The following is a 13,342-nucleotide window of genomic DNA, read 5'->3' on the forward strand; positions in this document are numbered from 1 at the left end:
GCTAAAACATAATATGATAGATCCAATTTTTTCAACGAAAAACACTGGGGGGGGGAGGGGGTTACAATATAGCAATAGAGATCCATTAACCGATCCAAAATTATCCTAAATGTCCTAATCCAAAATGTCCTAAATTTTGCAGCTCAGAGGAATATGAAAAAACCGAATATGCCAATCTGGATATTAATTTCATTTTTGCTTGGCCAGGCAAGGTGAAATTTGAAAAAAAGCACGTGTGAACTTTTTGATTACAAGCAATTGCTCTGACAGCTCATAAAACTTCATTTCTGCTTGGCTTCAGATGTTTACCTGTTCTATTTATTATCTCAGTCTAACTTTATCCTAACAGCTGCTGAATATTGAAAGTGAGTATAAATAACTAGATGAGATCACCCTAGTTGAGAAGGATCTATTCTGTCCCCCCCCCCAGCTTAGTGAGCATAAATCTTTTATGACCCCCAGGCGCACGTGTTATTTTCTTACATAGCAACGTGCTATACAACAACATATAATTTCTAACTCGGGGTCATAAAAAACACTGGGGGCCGAAACAGAATAGATCCGTTGAGAAATATTTGATCTTAAACCTATAAAATAGTCCGTACTGTCGTTTTCTCGGGCCAAAGACGACGACAAAAGTTCGTACAATTTTTTAATCGGCATGATTGTCTTTGTTTGGTATTTAACGAAAGAAAAATTTGGCATCGTTGCACTAAACGTAAGACAGATTCGTTTTTAAAAAGTAAGAGATTCGGTGCTGTCTTTTTTAAATGTTAAGGGAGATTCGGTATGGTTGAGAGAATGTTGAGAGAAATTCCATAAACTTTTTTTGAGGTTTTAACCGCAGTTTAATCCAGACCCAAGAAAACGGTTGGCATGTTCGATTTCAAACATAACCAAACGTGTCAAAAACTTTGCTTGAAAACTATAAGCAAAGTATGTCAAAACTCAATCGAATATGAACAAATCGACAGACTTCTCTTCAATGCTCAACAAGTATGTTACATTTTTGAATTCCAAAATAACCAAAAAATTTACCTTTGTTCAAATAATTTTGAGAACGAGCTAAAGAAGAAATTCCGGATCTATACTTTTCCGTCCCCGCCCCCCAGTGTTTTTATGACCACCAGTGACAAATTATATCGTGCGCGTTTTTATGTAAGAAAGTAGCACATGCGCCTGGGGTTATAGAAAATTCACGTTCTAAGCCGGAGGGGGGGGGGGCGAAACAGCGTAGATCCGAAATTTCATTAATTTTCCAAAATCTTTTCTCTAAGATGTAGGTTAAAAAATCCCGCAAAAGGAACCCTATCATAACGTTTGGCTGCATTTTAAACGGAAAACTATGAACAGTTTCTTAGGTCTTAAACCGAAAGCCCAACAATTTCTTACGTTTAGAAATTGAACATACCGACAATATCTTACACTTAAATACCGAACAAACAGACGATTACTTACGTTTAAATACAGAGCATGCCGGTGATTTCTTAAGTTTAAATACCAAACAAACTGGCGATCTCTTACGTTTAAATACCAAACAAATTGGCGTTATCTTACGTTTAAATACCAAATATACAGAAAAATCACTTACTTTTAAATACCGAAGATGACAAATCTTCTAAAACTGGACATACCGATTTTTTGTTGCCTCCAAAAACAACGATACCGCACATACCGACCTTTCCTTACAATTTTTTTGTTCGGTGTTCTCATTTAGAGCATCAGCAGAAGCTTTTGGACTTTCCTCCATTATAGTGCCCCTACCCCAAACATAGTAGTCATATCCGAACTGCAACAAGGGAAGGTTTCCGTTTTATTATGGAAGCTATACAGGTGTCTAAGGTCTCAGGTTTGTGTCATCGACTTACACCTTGCGGGGAGGGGTACACTGGGAAATGATAACCGGATCTTTTTTTGAATGTCCCCTCTCCCTTCCCAGAATACGCTATATGCCCAAGTTACAGCTGCAGAGCACGCGCCATTACATAGAAAATAATTAGGAAAAAGTTTGACAAGTGCTGTTGAGAGGTGTAATTTGTGGCTCGAAATCGAGAAGAACATTCCGGCTAAAGATATGACCGCATAAATTAAGATCATGTGGTTCTGCAGCATTCTACGAAACCTTTAATTGTTCCAGATGTGGTACCGGGCAGTGATGGCTCTAAATGTGATGGCTTCATGTCTCATCAGTTCTGAAGAACAACCGCCGATTGTTAAGGTATGAACAATTTGATCTTCTACATATTCCTCCCTTCGTTTTAATTCTGCCTCACGCTAGGTTACGAAAAAAATGTGTGTGTTTGTATATGTGTGTGTCCATGTGTGTGTGTGTGTGTGTGTGTGTGTGTGTGTGCGTGCGTGTGTGTGTGTGTATTTGTGTGTGTGTGTGTGTGTGTGTGTGTGTACGTGCGTGTGTATTTGTGTGTGTGTGTGTGGTGTGTGTGTGTGTGTGTGTGGGTGGGTGGGTGGGTATATGTGGGTGTTTGCATATGTGTGTGTGTGTGTGTGTGTGCAAGTGTGTGAAAAGAACTTTTTATCTGCTACGAAACATAAAAGACAACTGAAGCACAGGCAGATTTTTTTCAAGATTAACAAAAATCTAAGAAATTTAAGGTTTTTTAATATTGATCGAGTTGTACAGAGGTCTGCATCTTAATTGCTTACATTTGGTTAACTTTTAGTAAAATTTGGGACAGCAGCAGAATTTCCTTCAGATATATCGATGGAGTTTCCACGTCTCTGATCAGCTGAAAAGAATATCTCGATGCTAGCTTTGCTGTATTTATTCTTGTCTTCAGAGCCTTTATCTTATATTTAAAATAATGACTATATGTCTTCAAAAAAAAAATAGGTGCGTATAGAGGATGCCAATAAAATCACTAAAAGCAAAGTCTGCAGCTAGTTTTCGTTATTGTGCGCTTTTATTACATTAGATTTTTGAATCAAACTTTGAAGAAATTCAGAATGATAAAAAAATTTGCAAAAAAACTAAATATCATGAAGTAGAATTGTTCTAGAGAAGACCAAGATTATATATTTGCAATGAAAACCGATACCAATCATCCCGAACTTGCCCGAAGTCATTCATATTTTTCCGGAAAAAGTCTTGCAGGGTTTATGATAAGAAAGAGATTTGTCTTTTTCTAAGCAAAACTTCCAAAAAGTTCCAAAAAGTTAAAATAAGTTATGAGCACTGATTTTTATTTTTTTTCTAGCAAAACAAATTCTGGATCTTTTCCGTTTGTGCCCCCCCAGTACGTTATGCGCCCCCCAGTTAAGAGCACGTGCCATTACATAGTAAATCACTATGTAAAAATATTGCACGTGCGTCTGGGGGGTGCAAATAATATGCGCCCACTAAGCTGGGGGGGCACAAACGGAAAAGATCCCAAATTCTTTACTTCAACAAAAATTGCATATATTATGTTTTGTCCCCCCCCCGCAGTATTTTTACGCCAATCAGTTAAAAATTCTTCGCTGTTATATAGCACGTTACAATTTCAAATTCAGCAAGTACACCTGGGGAGGCCTGAAAAGACGTAAGCCCAAAAATCAGAGGGGTGGGTGACATAACAGAATAGATTAGAAAAAATTGTGTTTACTTTTCCAAAGAAAACTCAAAACAATAATTTTTTACCGTAGAAATTGTTACTTCATCATAATCAATTGAATACATTAAGTATTTTAAATATCGTGAAGAGAAGCTTTGAAAATAGTTGCAATTGAGCAGCACAAATTTGAACAACAGCAGAACAGTATTATGTAATTTAATTTCTCCGGTTTGTCTTTATTGAAACATTCTTGATAAGTTGTAAAAACCGTTTATCAAATCCTCTTTCGAAATGTCAGCCAAATTCTATTTCGAAATTTTATAACATCAGTCAAGTGAAAGAAAAACTTTTAATAGCTAATATAGTTTATTCCGCTAAATTTAAATAAATAATTTAGTTTTTTTTTCAATAAAATTGCGTGAGCGCGACATATTTTTTGCTCGAAAAGATCTCGAAAACTTTCTTGTACAAGTAAAACCGTTCAATAATGCAAGTGAAGGCCGACCTTAAAAAATTACTGTTTCTAATATGAAGGAAAATGATTTATTAACCATTTTGTGTTGCAGGCGAGGTGTTTCCTCAATCTGAAAACTAATATTTGGGAAGATTGATGAAACTAATCAATTAGTTTTTGGAATATTTGAAATCGGTGCATGTTTTTTCTGGTACTTTTTTAAAAAAAAATATTGAAACGTTTCCTTTTTTGGGCATTAATTTGTACACAATCTTGTCAAAAATAATGAAGTGACTCTTATTTAGACAATTAATTTTATGTGTTAAGTGATGCTACTTGAGAAAGTTGTTTTGCTTTTTTTCTTTTTTAAATATTTGGCAACGCTATATATTTTGGTCGATCAAACATAGTGAAATTTAATTGTAATAATAATTTCTTCATGTTTGGAAAAAAATTCTCTGGCACTTCCGCTCCTCATTTAGCAAAAATAATAGATGCTAAAATTAAAATTTTAGCGTTGTCTTTTTAATTCTCCTTCCCTACTCTTTATTCTAACGAAACGCTTAATTTTTATTTGCAGCTCAAACAAAGCTTGAACAATCACAAGTTGTTGTTGAGTCATGTTGATAATAGGTTTAAATTTTACTTATCGTTAAATCTGTTAACGGATTGGATTCTACTATAGTTCCCTCATGACTTTCTGTGTCTCAACACCCAAAAAACTTTTGTGGGACTCCACTGTCGACCAGTGGTGACACGTTAGGGAGATCGAATATCCAATGGTAATGTGGCGGTGGGATAAGCCTTGAATGTCTGAAGCAGTCAGCATGACCGGATGGGCTTAAGAAGCCTGACAATGACCAAAAGATAGAGAACAGCTAAAGAAGCACTCCTTGGGTTTGGTTTTTTCTGTGGGTTTTGAGACAAAAGGAGCGCAATAAAATTTTAACACCCACAATGCGCTTGCTTCAGAATTTAAATTGTGGGTAAAAGGCTATCATGAGTTGAATCAATAATGTACAAAAACTAAGGCTTTCCGTGGATTATGGTGAAAAAACTTGATAGAGATTCTAAAATTAGAATTCAAATACAAAAAAATATTCTCATCAATAATACTTGATGGCGTGTGTGTGTCTGTGTGTGTGTGTGTGTGTAACTTTTTTTTGCAAAATTTTTGCCATGCCGTTTTTACAATTCAAAGAATTTTAATTGTATTGGGGCGCTGGCTTTTTTACGACTCGAAGAGAAGTATTTGTTTTCATACGGTTTTTTTTACCGGGGGTTCTATTTACTCAGGCGGCGCTTTGACCTAAAAGTGAAAGTGAGTAAAACCGCCGTGTGAACCAATTTTTTTCTGAGCAACAGCATGTTTTTGTTTATGCGCTCTGTTGAGTGAATGACATCTTGACTTTGAGAAGAGTTTTTGAGAGATTGGCGCATATAGATGACAGTTTTTAGCCGTGTTTTCGTCCCACTGACCACAATTCGTTTATTGTATCTTGTTTTTTGCAGATATAAACTTTGATCGATGCTGCAGGTATATGCAACCAACTGAGATCGGTAACACATTGTTTCTAAGAGCCTGATAATGCATTTTAGGTGCAAGGTTGGTCCATATTTCTCAAAATTTTAGCTTTTTTGTTAATTTTTTTTTCAATTTTGGCTCTTTGCGCGAACTTTCAACCAAATTGTTTAGTACTTCAAAGTCTTTTTTTGATATTTCCCGAATTGGACACCTCTTCCTGAAGTGAGGTTTTTCTGTTTTATAAAATTATAATTATAGTAATCCCTTTTTGGCGGGGCGGTTTTATCAAAGTTTTCGGAGTTTTTTGTTTGTACTTTGAGATTATTTGCCATAAGAAAATTTGTTGCACCATTGATGTTAATGGTTTTGTTTTGTTGCTAATTGAAGTGTATTTGATGATATCTCTCTAAAAGTACCAATATTCGAACAATTTAATTTAATTTTTTTTACTAAATCGTAGTCGATCTGATTTTTTTCCTACTGAGACAGGAAGATGACTATGTAATGATCCTAAACCTCGATGGCTTAGTAACAGAAAATACATTTTAACTCAATTTTGGTTTTGTTTTGATTTTTAATTATATTTTTTCTTGATATTCTAAAATAATGTTTGATTTAGAGTACTTAGGGAAAATGATAAATTTTGTAACAATTTTTGACCACTTCATGCAGCGTTCAAATTTTTCCTCAAAATAAATTTTGGGAGCTTAACCTTACTAGCAATGTATTTTTTTATATCAGTTGATTTTATGAACTATCTTCATTTTGTGACTGACTTTTCCTGTTATTAGTAGTCACTTAAGTAGGAACCAGTTGACTTAAAATGTAAGTTTTCCACAAAAACGACTCTCAGAGTCGTTTCCGGAACTTTTCCGCCTATGTTTTTAAGATCTAATTACGCATTTTCACGATTTTTGAATTCAAATTGGAGCGATAAATTTGATCACACAGAAACAGGAAGTGGAGAGAAAAAGAGAGTGGTTTTGTGGCGTGAACATTTTAATTTTTAAGTAGAGTGAGAAAATAGTATATGAACAAAAATTTGCTTTGTCGCTACTGGTTTTTTTGTTCACATGCGGCATTATCGCTTCGATGTTTCCTGTTTTTTTTTTAAAAATTTTTTGATAGATAATCCAGTCATTGTCCATGTGAGGTCTATTTTTTGTTCAGTCAATGAAAAGCTTTTGAATTGTAGGTCAAGACTTGTCCTGCTATGATTTTCATTTTTTTCTAGAACATTTTTTGCTCTCGATTGACTTTTTATGCTTGACTTTTTTGATTTTTTTTGTGATCTCAGTTTCTCTAAACCCGAACAAAAATTTGCTGATAAGGTACCTTTAATTGTGATAATTGATATTCTAACGTAGCGCTATTGATAAGAGGGCCGCCTGATAACTTAGAGGTCGCGGGTTTGACCCAACTTGTGGTCAAACTTTTTTTTTGAAAAAACTCTAATATACAGCCAATCTAAATTAAATGGTTACTTAGCCTGTCATTCGAGTGCTGTTATTCCGAAGTTAGTTCACCATTAAAACTGTTTATTGGGCGAAATATCAATTATCAATAAAAATCTGCCAAAAAACTGAAATTGTGCACAAACAGAAAAAAAAACAAAAGAGAAATCAATTTTGTTGCCTCCGTATGAGGACCGCTAGGCAACTGCTGAGTAATCACAACTATTTTTTGGTTTTTCTGGAAGCAAATATTTGCTACTAAATCGCACTATTGAGTTATGTCGGAAAAAAGAGGACAATACGAGCTGTTCGTGGAAAGGCGTCTATCAATACAATCTGTTAGAAAAGTAATCACTCAAAAGTAACAATTTTTTGTACGACAGCCTCTCATTAAATTGCACTTTTCAGCCGATAAAGCTCGAACAACAGGCTGCAGTAGATAGAGATAGGGTGAGAACAAAATCATTAGCAAAAAAGTTTACTCAGGACAAAGCTAATCATTGGGCAGATTTAGCTATATCCCTCCAGAGACTCCGATATAAAAAGTGGAGCTTTTCGTGGCCTAAATGCAGTTGAAATATTTGAAAGCTTCATGAGGGACCAGGAGAGTAGGGTGAGATGTGTATAGGATTGGGTTGTTGTTGGGACAAGGAGGAGAAACGTCCCCAGCCGCTCCTCAAACGTCTCCGCTGCCCTTATATCTAAACATTAAGATTTTGTCTGTGCTTTTGAGGATGCAATGTGCATGCAAGCAAAATTTGGATCCAGGAGAACCAACGTACGTCATTAGAAATTTTAAGTTCACTTCATTCTAATGCCACACATGGAATCATAAAAAAATAATTCAACGCGATTGATCGCTACACTGCAAAAAAAGATCTAAGAAATACGCGTTAAAAATTATTTTTTTTTCACCGCGTTTCTAACGAAAATTCACCGCATGACCTCGACTCGGGCAGTAATCAAGGTTGAACTACAAGCTGGAGTCTACGGAGCTAGGCTCGTCATGCGAACGTCACTTAACCTGTTCATAGAACAATTTCTCACTGAGCATTGGAAGCCTGCCTGAGGACCGAAAAAGTGTAAAGACCGAAAGTAAACCAGATAGTTGACCTTTCTTTTCAATTTGCGGTTTTCGAGCCGTTAAGCATCTGCTCAACTTTCATGAAAACAAAAAATTGATTGCTCTTGAATCAAACTTGCGCAAGGGGGCACTAAAAATAAATTTAGAAAAAGATGCGAAAAGCAAAAAAGTTGTTCAACGGGAACTTATTTCAAAAGATGCAATTTGGAACTGCAGGATACCGTCCCTCCAAATAACCCCATGTTGTTACAAACACTGATCCCTCAAGCTTCAGGCAATGAAGTGAGCTTTAGACCATTTTTATTAGCACAGGATGTTTCACTCATCTATAAAACTGTTCACGGAGTAAACTTATCTGTAGTCCTTTAATTGTTCTCTGCATCTCACAAAGAAGCCATAAAATTTTGAACAGAATACAGAAATTGAGCCTCCTTCTGAGACTGTTGACTCATTAGGTATCTGCTCAACATTTTAATCAGAATTATCAGATTTCAGATTCAGAGTTATCAGATTTCAGATTCTGAATTAGAGATTTCAGATTCCAAAATATTACATCTAGGATATATTTGGGCTGCTAAAGGGCAACACAAAGGAACACTAAAGAGCTATAACAAAATAATATCATAAAGTCTTTTAGCGTCCTTTTTCGTTTTCATGTCAACTATTTGTTGATAACCGTTTTGTAGGTTTGATATGGCTGCAACAATTTCTGAAAAATACTTTGTGAGCTCTGCAATATAAAGGAACAAAATAAAACAATTCAAAACTTTTTGATTTGGCATTGCAATTGGAAGAAAACTCAGCGTGAGGTGTGCATTAAAGATCAGACAAAACATTAAAGAATGATATATGCCTACAAAAAAAAATTCTAATCGACAATATCCCAAGTTCCTGTAGGTAACGAAAAATTCTTGGACCAGCGGTTAGCCGAACTCTGATTCCTAACAGTCCATTGTCTGATCATTAATGAGAATGCCACGGAAACTCCTAAAAGCACAAAAACTTTCCTCAATTCCAATATTTCTAAAACAAATTGATTTCTGTTTTCATTTTAACCTTGAGTGTCGACTCTTCCGTCTAGGATGTTTTCTGCTGGTTCCCCAGTGCTTCATTCTAACGTTTGCAAAATCAAGCCAACACCTACGGCATGCACCAAATTATGAGCGAGAGAAGAGAGAGAGAGAGAGAGAGAGAGAGAGAGAGAGAGAGAGAGAGAGAGAGAGAGGGAGATAGAGAGAGAGAGATAGATAGATAGATAGAGAGAGAGAGAGAGAGAGAGAGAGCGAGAGAGAGAGAGAGAGAGAGAGAGAGAGAGAGAGAGAGGGAGAGAGATAGAGAAAACAGCAAGCAGAACTTAGTATCTAAAAAGAAGCAAACACTTATTCTACACTGCATTCATACTGTGCTGATTCCAAACAAATAGAGGTCTTGGACGTTGAAGTCAGAGAAAAATCAATGCATTAGTGGCTCACCGCAACTCAATGAGAAGGAAAGAAAAACTTTGATATATGATAACTGGATTCTTTTTTCTGATAGTTTATCTTAAGTTACAAAATAGTGCCGCCTTCTTAAGAAGCTGACAAATGTTCTTTTTGTCATAAATGTATATTTATTTCTGGCAACACTTGAGGTTTTAATGAAATTTTTAAACAAAATAGGAAAAAAATAAACATTTTCTAACTGTAAATATAAATGAATGCCTACTTGAATGAAATTGATTTCAATTCATTAGATGCAGAAGAAAAATAGGTAAAATTTGCTCATAGTTTGCTACACAACAACAGAACCAATTTTTTCTTTGTTTTTCATGTAATCTTTTTGGAAGTGGTTGGGTTCAAAAACACAGGGTTCTTTCTGGCAGAATCTTTGCAGATCTTTTTCCTGCTGAGTTTGTGAAAAAAAAACAAGTTAAGAACGAGCAGATTAGTAAAACGAGCTAAAATCTGATCATTGTTGATCATAGTCAGGATAGATTTTATTATGGCTAGAGCAGAAACGAGGCAGAAAATAGCAGTTTTATAAAATGAGCTTAAGACTCAGCATGATTAATGTCTGGATGGGTCTGATCATGGCGGATCTCATTCTGTATAGGATCATTGAGGCACACCCCAATAACATGGGCCTAAAGTTGGGCTGTATTTTATGACATTCAAGCCTAATTCATTCAAGGTGAAAATAATATCGTTTATAAAACGAGCTCTACAAAAACTTCATTTTATATATAATCAATTTAAATACTCTCAGTATCTTTTAGCGCGTTGAAATTATGAGACCTCAGTGTTCAGTTTTTCGACTTTTGGAAATGTTTTTTTTTTGTCATTACCTTTGTCTAGACTTGGAATTATGAAATGACAATTAATTAAAGGTGGATGGGTAACTATTGAGTTAAATTACACGGTCGCGGATCCTAGTTAAAGTTGAGGCCCTAAAAAAAGTTCCGCCAACATTTCGGTTCGATCGCATAACCTTCTTAAACCATGCCCAATGGTTAACAAACTGTCCGTAAGTGCAAAGGAAATTGCTACGGTTGCGAGCGTAAATCGAGGATATTTTGTCCAGACGAATTCGGAGACACGTTTTATTGTCCAACCAAATTCCTGGACACGGTTTGTTGTGTTGCCAAAATTAATGACGGTTGTCTTAGTTCCAGCCAAAGTTGAGGACATCACTTATAGTCCAGACAAATTCTTTTCCTGCCAAAAAATCTATCCAGGAGAGTTTTTTCATGCCTTAGATCGGTCGAGGACGGTTTTTTAATGTTTCCAGGTCTAGACTACCGGTTATCCATATTATTTTTTTTTTAATTTGCAAGTATTTTGTGTATTCTTTGAATATTTTATTAGCGCAGAAGGACAAGGGTGGTCTACTGCAACTTGAAAATAAATCTTCGTTTCAATCACAATTCAGATCGTCAAACATTTGTGGACCAGAGGCATCATGCAGTTGTACCAAATCTACAAACGAAACAGATGTTTACATACTTAACAGTTGCAAATTGTTAGCAAATAGAACAACTCTGATTTCAAAAATAACAGTGTCGAAAGTCAGGATCTGTCAAATGGAAAACTTAGTGAAGTACCGATATATTTATGCAGAAAAGTATGCACTTACTATAATATTTCAGTCAACGTCCATCGAACATTTAGTCGACATGCCTGAAGACTGTTTGCCACAAATTTTGCACAATATCATTTTTGAAGAGAATCCCAAATTAATAATACCGAATATGGAACGAAAACACATGTTCAATTTAGCAAAAACACAATATATGCAGTCTGGAATTCTCAAATTTGTGGACGACGTTTACCTTTCCGTGATTGTTCAATTTACCAATTTCACAAGAAGTATGAAAAATTTGTATACACATTCTTTTTATACCAAAGAACCGTGGGCGGGGTTACCATCAAGGATTTTAATATTGGAGGGAAATTTTATAGATTTCGCAGCCTTTTTAGGTCTGGATGTAAGAACAGTCACCATACAGAACGTTATCTCACTGAATGGCGTCCAGCTAGTGCCGGACAATTTCATGAACTCCAGTTTAAGACTTCGAAACATATCTATTGTCAATAGTCCTCACGTCAAACTTCCCAAAAATTTCTTCGACTTCGTTTGCCACTCATTTGATGGTGATCGGAGCTTAACACTTGATATGGATATCGTGAATGTCCAACAAAATTTATTCGTGGGAAAATATCTTGTATATCTTATCAGAATCAATCAGATTGCCATTGATAACGGAACGAGAGCAATCCTTCAATCTCGCATTAACGTAGAAGGTTGTTCAAGTTTTTGTCGGAGAAATGGCAGCAATGCATCTGAAAGCTGTTCGAAATTAAGTGACTATGAAAAAAGAGTGTGCGGAATTTGCGTTACAGACAAAATTGGTCCAGCTGATCTGAAAATGCTGAAAAAAGTTTGCAGTATTGACAGTATTACCCCAACAACCAGTGCAAAATCAGACATAAAAACGGGTAGGCCAAACAAAACAATAAATAATGAAGAAGGGAGCCATGGCTATACAATAATACAGCAAAAGACATATCAAGCCAGCAGCAAAGCTTTGAGAAATTCTTTTCTAACTTTAATAGTCTCTTTAATTTTAAAAATTCCGGACAAATAGTGAAAACAAATTGCTTTGAAATTCAAGATTTGTTCCGATTTTTTTGTTTCGGCCTGCTGATAGTAACTGGGGCCTGTATGCTAGTTATGAGATACATAAAACGAGAAATGGTCTTCAGAAAGAGACCTTGTCAGCAATGCAAAAAAAATGAAACAGTGGACGCGTTAGTCATCAGATTACGGGGTAGCCACCAAAAACGGTAGGGTAAGTAATTGCAACTTTAGGACTCCAGCGCAAAAATGACAAATGAAAATAAGGCTTAACCAGACCATCTTCAATGTTAAATAAATTGTAACAACAAGCGATAGGCACATGAATTGTATGTTTCATTTTATTTCCGCAATGAACCCTATATCAACAATTCCTCTTTTTTTATTAATAATACTTTCTGTATGATATGATGAAAACACATTTTATCCCCTGCTTTAAACAATAAAGATATGACGAGAAACACATTAAATAACTCGTAAAAACACATAGAGAAACCAGACCGTCAACAAATTTGATTGAAGAACTAGCTTAACATTATAATTTTGATTTGTTTTTGATATATATCTAAAATGAGGGATTGTAGAGGAAACTGACATGTTTTGATTAATCTTCTTATAACACTTTATACCACTCGAAAATTTTACCATTTTTTCCTCTTTGAAAACAACAGTTAAAAAACTTTTGAAGTTTTTTATTATACTTTAATAATCACTTTTTTTTTGTAAAAACTACGTTAGTAAAAATGCATAAGGATACAGTCGAAAAACAACAAAATCAAGACGCAATGCATAAACTAGATTAGTAAATTAACACTTTACTAATCACTCTGAATAAATTTAAAAAATTAATTGAGTAGTTAACTCAAGCATTCTCACCTGGGTGTTCCAATCTACAATTTAAAAAAGTTAGAAAAACTAATGACAGACGCTAAAATGAAAAAATCTGGTAGGATGAAACAAAAAAACAATATCGAGAGCATCATATATTTCAAGTTATATTTCACAATTCTGTTGGGTGTACTTATAGAGAAATACCAATTTTTTCATCGTATATTATTAATTTCATGAATACTGAAAATGATTTGTTTTAAAATGGAGTATTTCAGCCTATATGTTTCCAACAATTAAAACGCACAAAGAACATAAAAAAATTATTCATAT

General features: G+C 35.1%; 1 protein-coding gene across 3 annotated transcripts; it reads left to right on the plus strand.

Moving 5' to 3' along the window:
• The first annotated feature begins 220 nt into the window (after positions 1 to 220).
• On the plus strand, positions 221 to 12,211 carry LOC142355754 (uncharacterized). Of its 3 annotated transcripts, none has more exons than XR_012761294.1 (3): positions 221 to 365; positions 2,138 to 2,218; positions 10,912 to 12,211. XR_012761294.1 is itself a non-coding variant. In XM_075407821.1 (3 exons), exons 2-3 carry the CDS (start codon positions 2,138 to 2,140, stop codon positions 12,189 to 12,191), a joined length of 1,356 nt encoding a protein of 451 aa, XP_075263936.1. In that variant the 5' UTR covers positions 221 to 365; the 3' UTR covers positions 12,192 to 12,211. The 3 variants fall into 3 exon arrangements, 2 of the variants coding, with proteins under 2 accessions (XP_075263936.1, XP_075263937.1); XM_075407821.1 differs by having other exon boundaries at positions 10,917 to 12,211; XM_075407822.1 differs by having other exon boundaries at positions 11,193 to 12,211.
• The last annotated feature ends 1,131 nt before the right edge of the window (positions 12,212 to 13,342 follow it).

Source organism: Convolutriloba macropyga, unplaced genomic scaffold (assembly GCF_964194025.1).
Source record: "Convolutriloba macropyga unplaced genomic scaffold, txConMacr16.3 SCAFFOLD_5939, whole genome shotgun sequence".
NCBI lineage: Eukaryota > Metazoa > Xenacoelomorpha > Acoela > Convolutidae > Convolutriloba > Convolutriloba macropyga.